Raw genomic sequence first — 11,312 nt, 5'->3', positions numbered from 1 at the left:
CATTGGCAGTCTTAGCCTACTGGAATGTGCTTGCCTTCAGATCACGGTCTCTTCACCCCAAAGCTTGGTCTACTTCTTACTGGTTCCTAGGACAAAGGTTTGCTCTTGAAAATCTTTGTTCTGGTGTCCCTGCTACTTCTGTCCTTTTCAAAAACGGCTAGTGGTGGTGGCTGCCAATGTTAGTGGTGGTGGCTGCCAATGTTACAGTAAAACAATATTATTTTTCATGATGCAAATCCTCTTTGGCCATCTCCTGTTAAGCATGCCAAGCTAAAATATAAGTAAGGCAGGGGTCTTTCAATACTACTGGAAACAAAGTTTTACTTGGTGCAGACATCTTGCCATTTTTCTGATATTATAATTCTGATTGAATTCATGATTTAGAAATAAGAGCATTTGTGTCGAGGTGTGTGAGGAAGGGTACATCTAGTGCTTGTCTGCCTGTGTCTTCATGGATGAACTGCACGTAATCAGACTTCATACAGGCTGTTGTTGAGGGGAAAGATCAGAATGTGTGGACTTACTTTCCTCTGCCCTGTCCTAGCTTTACAGTCTTGTATTTTTATGTGGGGAAAAGTTGACCATACTCTTAACTACTATTTTTTTAAAGGCAGTGAAATGATTGTGTTCTTGTAAATAATGAAACTAGGCTAGATGAAGGTAAAGTAATTATTCTGTTCAGGGCTTTTTTTCTGGGAAAAGAGGTGGTGGAACTCGGGACCACACAATGACATCACTTTGGGTCAGCTGGAACAAGGGGAGAGTTTTTTAACGTTTAAATCACCCTCAGCGAAAATGGTGACATGGCTGGTAGCTCCGCCCCCTGATCTCCAAACAGAGGGGAGTTTAGATTGCCCTCTGCGCCACTGGAGCGGCGTGGAGGGCGATCAAACTCCCCTCTGTCTGGAGATCAGGGGGCGGAGCCACCAGCCATGTCACCATTTTCAAGAGGTGCCGGAACTCTGTTCCACTGCGTTCCAGCTGAAAAAAAGCCCCGATTCTGTTAGCAAAAAGCACTGCAACTCCCAAGGGCACATTTAACAAGTGCTGGCAGTTGCAGGGGTGATGGGGGTCTTCCCTAGCTCTGGCTAACTTGCTGACTCTTGTGTGTGTTTTTTTTCCTTTTTAAGGCATCAGGGAAAGCCCACAGACACAAACCCGTAGTAAGTATATAAGCAAAACTTGAACTGTATTAAAATGATCAGTCTCACAAACTCTGCACAAATAACTTCCTTTTAAAAGCAAAATACTAATCTGGTCTCTTGCTCTTAGCTCCCGAAACCAGAAGATCTAGCCATAATCTGTTTTACCAGTGGAACCACAGGTAAGCTTGCCTTAGAATAAGTCTGTTCCTACACTACAAATCTCTCCTTGGGGGTTTCTTCTGAAGTCACATGCTGTAGACACTTCCCCCAACCAATCCTTACATGTTTTTGATTAATGCTTCCTAGCTTTTAAACGGCAATCAACATTGTGATCAGATGCTCTGGGCTGGCTCTGTGACAGGCGCTTTGAGAGTCCTGCATTGCAGCCTTGTGTAGAAAAGATACCGTTAAGTCTGAAATAGGAGATCCATTATTACCTCAACTGTTTTGAGCCCAAGATCTGGCTAGACCTCAGTAGTGTCTCCTGGGAAAGACGGTATGAGATGTGGAAGAGAAGGGATAGTTCTGCATCTTTTGGAGTATCTGTTTCCTGGATGTCTCTTAAGAATATGTTCGAAGAAACATGATGATGCAGCATTATAAATGTGATCATTACATTTTATAAAAATTCCTTGGTGTTCATTTAAAAGCGCGTTGTTTCTGCCTGAAGTGTTACCTGTCTGAATATCTCTTTTCCCTTTAGGGAGCCCCAAGGGGGCCCTGATCACTCACCGAAACATAGTGAGCAACATGTCTGCGTTTGTGAAGGCTACTGAGGTAAATTTGGCAGTAAAAGCTTCAAGATCTGGAGTGTGGCTCAGGGAGGGAGCCACTTGTGCTTCTCGTAATGTCGAACTGTTAAAAGTTGGCTTAACCTAACAAGGCTCTTGGAGCTAGTCAAAGGGACCTCTAGGTTCCTTGAATAAGCCGGTGGTGAGTTCTCTATGCGCCAGCGGCCTTTTTGTGTGCCGACTTCAAAGAGTCGCTGGCGGCACTATTAAATTTGAGCTGTATTTCTCTGAACTCCAATATATAACCATTGTTCTTTTCTATGCATTTTAAACGCTTAATAGAATGGCAGTTAGGTCTTCTAGCGGATCCCGGCCTGGAGGATTATTTTGGCCATCAAGTGAATCAGAAATGCAGCAGACCAAAAGAATATTGTGTGTTACTTTGCATGTGGTTTTGCAACTGAATTTTTTAGTAGTTGTCCTCTGTTCAAAGCCCTTAATGTGAAGTATTGTAAGGATTACTGAAAGAATGTAAAATAGAGACCAGTATTACGCCATAACATAAGGAGAGCCCTGTTGGGTCAAGCCAGAGGTCCATCTAGTCTGGTATCCTGTTTTGCCTGATGTTGCCTCCCAGCACTGGTATTTACTTGGAAATAAGGTGGCCCCAAAGTCACTTGGAGTTCATGGATGAGTTGACATTTGGATTACATCTTGTGTGCTTAACCTATACTCCACCTACTTCTCTATGAGTTGGAGCCAACCAGCTTTTCTACCAGTGAGAAAGAGCAAACGGGGCCCCCTTTGATCACTCAAAATGGCAGTGCTGGGATCACGGGCACTGCACGGACAAAAGCCATGTGGGACAGGGGGCTGCAGTAAGGAGGGGCATTAAGTGAAACTGAGTGGAAAAGCTGGTGGATCCAACCTTGTGCTCTTTAACTGGGTGATTTGAGTGTTCTGACTGATTTGGGAATGACCGAGGGTGGGGAGGACGTTGGGTTGAGAAACTCTTTAAGATGTCCACCAGCCTCTGAATTTGTGTCACTTTAGAGTGCCCTGTATTCGAATGCACCTTTTCCTAATGAGTTTGATGCAGGATTGAATACTTGGTGTTTATTGAAAGAGTACCCTGCTCTCTGGGGGCCGTTTGTAAGGCTACTGGACCATTCCTTGCCTGCAGGTTCCTATGGTTTTGCTCTGTCCTTTGCTTGGGACATCATGCAATTTGAATGATGTTGGTTTATCTATTTGGAGGCTTAATATCGTAAAGGATCTGCTGTAGCCTAGTGGTTAAGTGGCTGGGCTTTGAGCCAGCACTCTGCTGGTTCGACTCCCACTACTGCCGTGAGCTCTGCAGGTGGCTTTGGGTAAGCCGCTTCTCTCATCCCCAGCTGTATTGTGGGGATAATAATAACATTAACTTGTTCACTGCTCTGAGCGAGCACTAATCTGTCCAGAAGAGCAGTATATAAGCACATGGTTATTATTATTAATATTATTATTATCAGCATCATTATCTACTTATCTTGGGCCAGAGTGCTGGATAGCTTTATGTCAGCTTCAGCCATCTGTAATTTGTAATGTTAAATGGACCATTATCAGTACAAAGACAGGACTGTCTGGTTTTAATCAAATATTGATTAAATGTCAACAGTCCTTGGTTTGGATGGGCACCATGTTCAGCTGTAAAGGCTCTGGAAACTCACATTTCTCTGCAATTGAGAGGACTGAAACTTCCTCTTTATTTTTAAAATAAGGGCTTTGGGGTGTTCTAGCCCGAGATTCTTCATCCTCAACAAATTAAAGCTTTCATGACAACATCGGAGCTGAAAACTAATTCTAGGTGTTTTACTAAATGTCCACTGAGAGGTGTAGATTCCCAGGATGTTATACCACAATCATGCTGTAGCGTTGTAGCCATAATTGTGGCATTCTGTATGCAACTACATTGTGAGTTGTGTAGGGGAACACTTTATTCAGTACCTTGGAAAGATTGTTGCTAAGATCTGCAGCCTTGGTCCAAAGGATTAAAGTGTTGACCTCTCATTGAAACAGCAACATTTGATTCAGGCTGATGGGCTACTTGATGTTACTATGGCTATAGCAGTGTGTTAACCACATAACTGTTCTGTGGGATATACAAATGACCAGCTTGACTAACTGGCCAGACCAGCTTGATGAATGGAAGTGGATTCAATTTTGCTGGTAAATCTGAAGCCAGGGAAGACTTAGGCTGGTGTCCATTATATAATTTGCATACTCTCTAATGGCTTTGATTCTGTATACTGCTTCTGTGTTTTTTTTCTGATTTTCATAAAATGATTACTTTCACTTGGAACATGGCAAAAATAATTGCAGTCTAACAGCATCTCAACACTGGCAACCAAATGAAAATAAAGTAACACACTACCACATCTCTTTGGCTTCAAGGATAAATGCGTAACCAAAGCAGTAACATTTTGGGATGAATTTGAGTTTGCGTTGATCTCGTGCTGAGAGCTCTGTCAGTCTGTTCTTGTTCTGTACAAATTACGAGTGATCCTGCATGCTAGTTCTTGCCTAATGGGTTTCTCTTCTTTCTTGCTTTGCTGATGCTTTCCCTTGACAGAAAGCTGTTTTTCCTTGCACAGAAGATACCTTAATCTCCTTCTTGCCCCTGGCTCATATGTTTGAGAGAATTGTGGAGGTAGGCACCCATGTCTTCTATATTGCTATTAAGAAGTTTTGTTCTCTTTGCAGAGTGGCTATGTAGTGACTCCCAGCGACACACACATTTCCTTTTTGCCTCTTGCACATATGTTTGAAAGAATAGTCCAGGTAAGTTTGTTTTGGGTGGGGAACGATATCGGTCTACCTACCCACCGGCAACGAGAAAGTAAGCTGCCTCCTCATCTGTAGTTCAAAGGTGGTTTTAACGATATGTGTCGTGTTTTGGAAATTGGCTCCCTTCTGAAATTTCTGGAAACCCTTCTCCAGCAGTGCTGACTATACAGCCCTGACTTAAGAAAATACCTCTTTATCCTCTAACTGAAGACTGTGGGAAATCATTTAGGTTCAAGAGTTTTGCACTTGACAATTAAACGGGTTCTGCAAAGCTGTAGTAAACTAAATTATTGTTTGAGGAGTTGGTTTGGTCCAGAGCAGGAATTGAAAATTAACATGAGTTTCCTTCTACTTTTACAAGTGCTTCATGACTCATAAGCATAGTGTAGTGGTTAAGAATGGCAGGACTCTAATCCGGAGAGCCAGGTTTGATTCCCGACTCCTCTTCTCGAAGCCAGCTGGGTGACCTTGGGTCAGTCACAGCTTCTCAGAGCTCTCTCAGCCCCACCCACCTCGCAGGGTGATTGTTTACTTTGTAAGCTGCTCTGAGTGGGTGTTACATTGTCCTGAAGGGCAGTATATAAAATGAATGTTGGTGTTGTTTTTATATTGGTGGCTGCCCACATGGGCCCTGACAGCAAATTAAGCAATGGCGCTTTTGTCTAAATTGATATGCTGGACTCAGCAAGAGCTAGGAAGGAAATAGTAAGCTATGCAAATAAATTCTGAGTTGAAGTAGTTAATATCAGCCTATCCATCCAGCTTCCTCATTCTTCTTTAGATAACAACAGACTAAAACCTGTAATTCAGTCTGTACATTCATAGACCTGTCCCTAAAATTAAAAATACTCAGGAGAATAAAAATGTCATACTAAATATACTGAAAGATGGACCAGGATTGGCTTGACATTGCAGTATTTTTATTTATTTATTTTATTTATGGCATTTATAGTCTGCCTTTCTCACTGAAACTCAAGGCGAACTACACAGTGTGAGATTAGTACAGTCAATATCAAGGACATTTCTATAAACAATGCCATAGGGTAAATAAATACAATTTTACAAAGACCTAGCATTAGCAAGAATCCAATATAGTTGAAGAAATGTTGAAACAAAACGTAAGTAATTCTAGGACTGACATTAAATAACATGAAGCACAGGTAGCACATAGGAGCACATTTTTAAAGCAACAGATAGCACCTAAGGCAACATAGTGGTGAATTCTCTGGTCGCTAACTTATTAGCAAAGCATCTGAGACCCCCTCCCTATTGCTCATTTGCCCCAATGGTACCAGTTACTAGACTGGAAAGAAAGCGTGTATATGTAATGCTAGCTGTATAGGGTTACTCAGTTGCACCTGTTCTTTCAGAAGCGCAAAAACGGCCGAGGAATGTTCTGTTTTGTTGTTGAGATATCCCTGCTACGCATTTAGTTTCAAATGTTAATAGTGGGGCTTATGAGTCTTCACCTGTGCTGATCTCACTTGCTGCTTCTTTTCCTGGTCGCAGAACCACAAGTGACAGAAGGCACAGGTTGGACACTTGTCAGCTCCCCTCAAGTTTTGATGGGAAATGTAGGCATCCTGGTCTCGCAGCTTCGCTCTCCGACTGCTGTCCAATGGACTTTCCAACTGTCACTTGTCCAACATTCCGCCAAGCTGCCTACATTTCCCATCAAAACTTGAGGGAAGCTGGCAAGTGCCCAATCTGTGCCTTTTGTCACTTGTGGTTCTGCTCTCAGTTCTGATGGAGTCAGCATAACTCATGAGTACCTCTTCTGGGAAGCGAAGCCATTTCTGTTACAGCCCTCACAGGAAAGATAATGAGGCAAACTGTGACTTCCAAGGGTTGCCTTCTGCTTTGGCTGACTGTTTGGCTGTCTTGCCCAATATACCCATTGCTGTAGAATATCCAAGGCCCTCCTTTTAACCAGTAAAATAAGGCAAGGAAAGCACAAGGGGAACTACCAGCTTTGCTTCTGTATCGCATGGCCCTACATGCTTCTGTTTGATAGTGGAGCTGGGCTTTGTGGCGAGCTACAAAGTGTTAGCTCAAAGTGTGTGGAACATGGGTAAACTAAAACTGTCAGTACCCATTTCACTGTGTCACTTTTAAAATCATTTTAAAGTGTTCTTTATCAGTATTCACTAACTTGCTAACAAGAGATAGTAGGCAATATGGCTCCCCTTGTGCTCTTCACCCAAGTTGCTTCCTTCCCTCCCCGCCCCCCCCCCCCCCATAGTATTGTTGGTTCATATGCCCAAGAAAGCTTTGATACGTTTGGGAGTAAGTCTTGTTGCTAGACTTGGCTTGCAGGAAAATAAGCAGGCCCTGCATAGGAAAAAGAAATGTCTGGAAGTAAAAATGAAGTACTTAAGAAGCCTTGCTTGAGGATTGAGCCGCTCTGCACATATCTCATATTGGCTTAGTTTATTTTGTAATGTTGTTCTTTATTGTCTGCCCTCTCTCACTGAGACGCAAGGTAGATTGCACAATCTAAGTGGCTACATTCTGTAGAATGAGGCCATGAAGGGCTTTGGTGGTGCTGACCAGGAACTTGAACTGAATCTTTTTACCTGATGAGCCGCCAGTAGAGTGACTGCAGAATGGTTATGCTGATTCCGCACACGTTGGATAATGCACTTTCAATGCACTTTAGCTATCGTTTAGAAGTGGAGTTTTTGTTTCACACTCGAAAAATTCAGTTCCAAATGATCTCTAAAGAGGATTAGAAGTGCATTATCCAACGTGTGCGGAATCTATATATGCTCCATCTTGCATTCTGCTCCAACTGGAGTGTCTGAGTTGATTTTGAGGGAAGACCTGTATAAAGTACATTACAATAGTTTAGTCTCAAGTGTTACTGTGGATGGATCCAGGTGGCCAGATCAGCCAAGTCAAGGTGGGGGACAATATTCCAGGCTAAACTAAGTGGAAAGTAAGTTTTTTTTGCGGCTGCATTAACTTGCTTCTTCAGAAGAAAGAATGAGTTCAGTATAACCCATAGGCTCTTAACCAAGTCAGCGAGGCTCAGCTGAACAGGGTGGCATACCTAGTTCTCTATTCCTCTCTTGTTATCCACGCAACAACCCCGTGTGATAGATTAAACTGAGTGAGTATGACTGGCACAAGCGTTTGAAGGCAGCTCTGACTCATGAAAGCTGGGAAAAGTGTGTTGGTCTTCAAGATGCCATTAGACTTCCTTTTTATTTGACTGGTCTCCCTGTAAGCTTTGTGATCTCGTCAAGTTCATTACCATTTCTTTGCTTGAAAGGTCAGGCACATGAAGGTAGAGGCACTTATGGGGACGTGTGTGTTGAAGAAAGTAATTATTGAAGTCAAGTGTTTATATTGGATCAAAGCACAAGGGCCTCTTGTGTGGAAGAAAGAAGTCTCCTGTAGTGGTTAAATCAACACTGCTTTTCTTGATAGACTATATATTAGGAAATATATATGATGTTGCTGAGCAGGGAATTTGTTATTTGTTGGGTGATACCCCTTAACTAACCTAAACATATAGCACTTTTTTCAAGAAGGTAAAACCAAGCTTGCTTGCCTTTAATGATCTGTCATCTTGTTCTGCAGTGTGTGATTCTCTGCCACGGAGCTCGGATAGGATTTTTCCAGGGAGACATCAGGCTGCTTATGGATGACTTAAAAACTTTGCAGCCTACAGTATTCCCTGTTGTGCCAAGGCTGCTGAACAGAATGTTTGACAAAGTAAGTCCATGAAAGAATGAAGGACTTCCATGCTTTTTTCCTGTACCTTCATGCGCATTCAGAGAACACATCCATTTAAGAAAACACACCGGCCATATTTCACAACATTGAAAATTGTAACATGTTACAAGATGACTTGCTGATAAGCCAGGAAAGGATCCTGTGCTGCTTCTGTTGTGTAGAATAATGAAATCATTGTTGTCTTTCCTCAGATTTTTGGACAAGCGAACACGTCATTTAAGCGGTGGGTACTGGATTTCGCTTCTAAGAGGAAAGAGGCAGAACTTAGAAGTGGCATCATTAGGAATAATAGCCTGTGGGATAAACTGATCTTCCGCAAAATACAGGTAACTATAAAAATGTATTTTTCAAATATTCTGGAGCAGATAATTCACCACCTGCCTCCCCCACTCTTCCCATAGGAAGTGACACACTCTTTGAAAGGGGAAGAAGCAGCTGTATCCCAAATAAAACTCATATTTCTTCAAAAATACTTCCAAATGTATTATTCAGCTTTTATGACAAGCTACTCTCCCTGCCGTCTACAGTTAAGGCTATTGTATCAGTAATTTTTTTTCATTCACGTGAAACCCTCACTCCGTTGCGTATGAAAATCTTGTAGGGAGATGGCCTACCAAGTGGGAAATACTTGGCATAGGGGAGCATTCACGTAAGCAGCCCCCATGCCTGTCTAAAATAGCAATTCAGTTTTATGGTCCTATCAATCCAACCTGTATTGAATGTCTGGTGTGACATCAAGTTTGGGGTGTCAGAATTTTGGCATGTATTGCCATGTGATACCCAACATTTTCCTTGCCTGGGGTTTTAATGCCTCGACATACTCCATTAAGATTCTTGTGTCAGGAAGCCAGTCCCAGGGCCACTTCTCAGTTCTGACATTTTCAGTTTACTGCGTAAGCTAAATATCTAGAAATTCTGGTTTTGTTTGTTTGAAAGCACTCAAAAGCCTCAAACTACAACAGGCTCTTGTCAGATAAGTCCAAAACAATTTGGAGGACTATTTTGTCATGTGGCCACCATGAAGAAGGACCTTGAAATGCTTTCACGTGACGGCTGCTCTGTTTAAGGTGGTAGGGCAGTCCATAAAGCAAGCCGCTACACATGCTGCTGCAGCTGAAATGCACAAAATAGCCCTTAGTTCTCCTGCAAAGAACTTGTTCACTACTGTACATTTGAGCTAACTCAAACCAGGGTGCAAATGGTTAGTGTTGGACTAGAGAGATCCAGATACGTATTTCCATACAAGTGTGGATTTAGGTGGCCCTAATGGGAGAGTTGTAATGCTCTCAGCATTGTACCAGTGAAGGAGGGGAAACCATGTTTACACCCTGAATTCCACGCAGGAAGGGGCAAACAAAAATGTGATGGCTGGAGTCGCTTGTGAGTGGCTTCCAGTTCTGATCCTTTTAAAAGAAAAAAAACCTTTTTCTGGTTTTCTCAACCCTTCTTGCCTAGTATTTTTAAGATGCCTGTGGTTTAAGATCCTTTTACTCCTGAGGATTATGGCAAGAATCCACGTGAACAAATATGAAATGTAAGGCTGAAACTGAACTCAGAGTTCAGGTGCAGAGGCTTTGCATAATAGACATATTAAATTCCATGTCTCATTATTAGAAGCATTTCTCAGAGAATGGTATGTTCTGAGCTGTTTCAAAGTGCACGTTTTTCATAGGTAGGTTATTTCACAACTAGTGGAGTTAGGCTCATCAGTTGAAACTTGCTAACTTGTCTCTGCTGCTTTTGCAGTGGTTTTTTAAAGTAGAAATCTAGTTGCTACCTACAGTAACTTTATAGCACAGGATTTGGGTGCATTGTGTTCTGGATGGATTTAATAAGGGAAAGATGATAGACCTTAACTCTCAAGAGTACAACGAAGGACCAGTTAAGTTGGGACATCTAGTTGCATTAATGGAACACTGCATAACCATAGATAATCTCTTGGCTTCTCCTTGCACGAGGGAAGCAACATCCATTTTCAAATGGGTGCCTTCCAATCTTTCTGGCCCCTTTTATCCCACTGTTTCTAAACGTGGCTCAGAGCAACATTTGTGGCTTTCCTCTCCATTTCATCACAACAGCTCTTTTAGGCTGAGAGACAGCAGCTGACTCAGGGTCATCCAGTGAGCTTCCTGCTGAGCATATCTGCTTAGTTTGACCTCTGTAGCCCACCCATTCTAAATATTTAGATTCCACTAGATTTTTTCCTCCGTCTTCCTGGCATGGGATTCCAAAGGGAGCCCAGTTACACGTTCATTTTCCTAAAGTGCACGTTGATGCTGTCTCCGAGCACAGAACTTTATTGCGTCTTGGGACAGTTCTAGACGGTGAAATTGGCTGGGTAACTAGCAATATATTTGCAAGGAATAATCATTATTTCTCACAATTCATTATTCTGAGCTGTGTGTCCAGGGCACAATCTTTAAATACACATACTTTCGGCTTCACCGTGATTCCTATTTGGAAGTGTATGGAAGCAACTCTGCCCATGGGCCTTTCTTTGAAGCTGCTGTTGGAGTGAAGCTAATATTATGGGCCCCTTTTTTTTTCTTCTAGGCAAACCTTGGAGGAAAAGTAAGGCTTATGATTACAGGGGCAGCTCCTGTTTCTGCAAATGTGCTGACTTTCCTAAGAGCAGCGCTCGGTTGTCAGGTGAGTTTGGATTGGGACCATGTTATATGCCTGACTTTAGACTAGCCATTCTTGGCTTATAGCGGTACGATATAAAAGCTCCGTTCTGCAGAGCAGTCTGTCTGTGATTAGGGAGGTGACACATAACAGCTTCTGACTTCTTCCCAATATGTAAAATGCTGTGCTAAAGAGCTGTGCAAATTCATTAATAGTGTGTTTTATACATTGCCACAGTGTTGGC

At 42.4% G+C, this 11,312-nt stretch overlaps 1 protein-coding gene across 2 annotated transcripts in view; it reads left to right on the top strand.

The window, feature by feature from the left end:
* Nucleotides 1-11,312, top strand: part of ACSL1 (acyl-CoA synthetase long chain family member 1) — a 48,092-nt gene that overhangs the window by 28,696 nt on the left and 8,084 nt on the right. The window contains exons 8-14 of one of the 2 annotated variants that reach the window (XM_054990266.1): nt 1,131-1,163; nt 1,273-1,324; nt 1,849-1,922; nt 4,619-4,696; nt 8,288-8,422; nt 8,635-8,769; nt 10,997-11,092. In XM_054990266.1, coding sequence (XP_054846241.1) covers nt 1,131-1,163; nt 1,273-1,324; nt 1,849-1,922; nt 4,619-4,696; nt 8,288-8,422; nt 8,635-8,769; nt 10,997-11,092 — 603 coding nt within the window. Of the gene's footprint in view, nt 1-1,130; nt 1,164-1,272; nt 1,325-1,848; nt 1,923-4,487; nt 4,566-4,618; nt 4,697-8,287; nt 8,423-8,634; nt 8,770-10,996; nt 11,093-11,312 lie in introns of both variants that reach the window. The other variant, XM_054990267.1, reaches the window with a different exon arrangement.

Source organism: Eublepharis macularius, chromosome 10 (genome assembly GCF_028583425.1).
Source record: "Eublepharis macularius isolate TG4126 chromosome 10, MPM_Emac_v1.0, whole genome shotgun sequence".
NCBI lineage: Eukaryota > Metazoa > Chordata > Lepidosauria > Squamata > Eublepharidae > Eublepharis > Eublepharis macularius.
The sequence above is the reverse complement of the archived record's forward strand: the minus strand, read 5'-3'. Positions and strand labels throughout refer to the sequence as shown.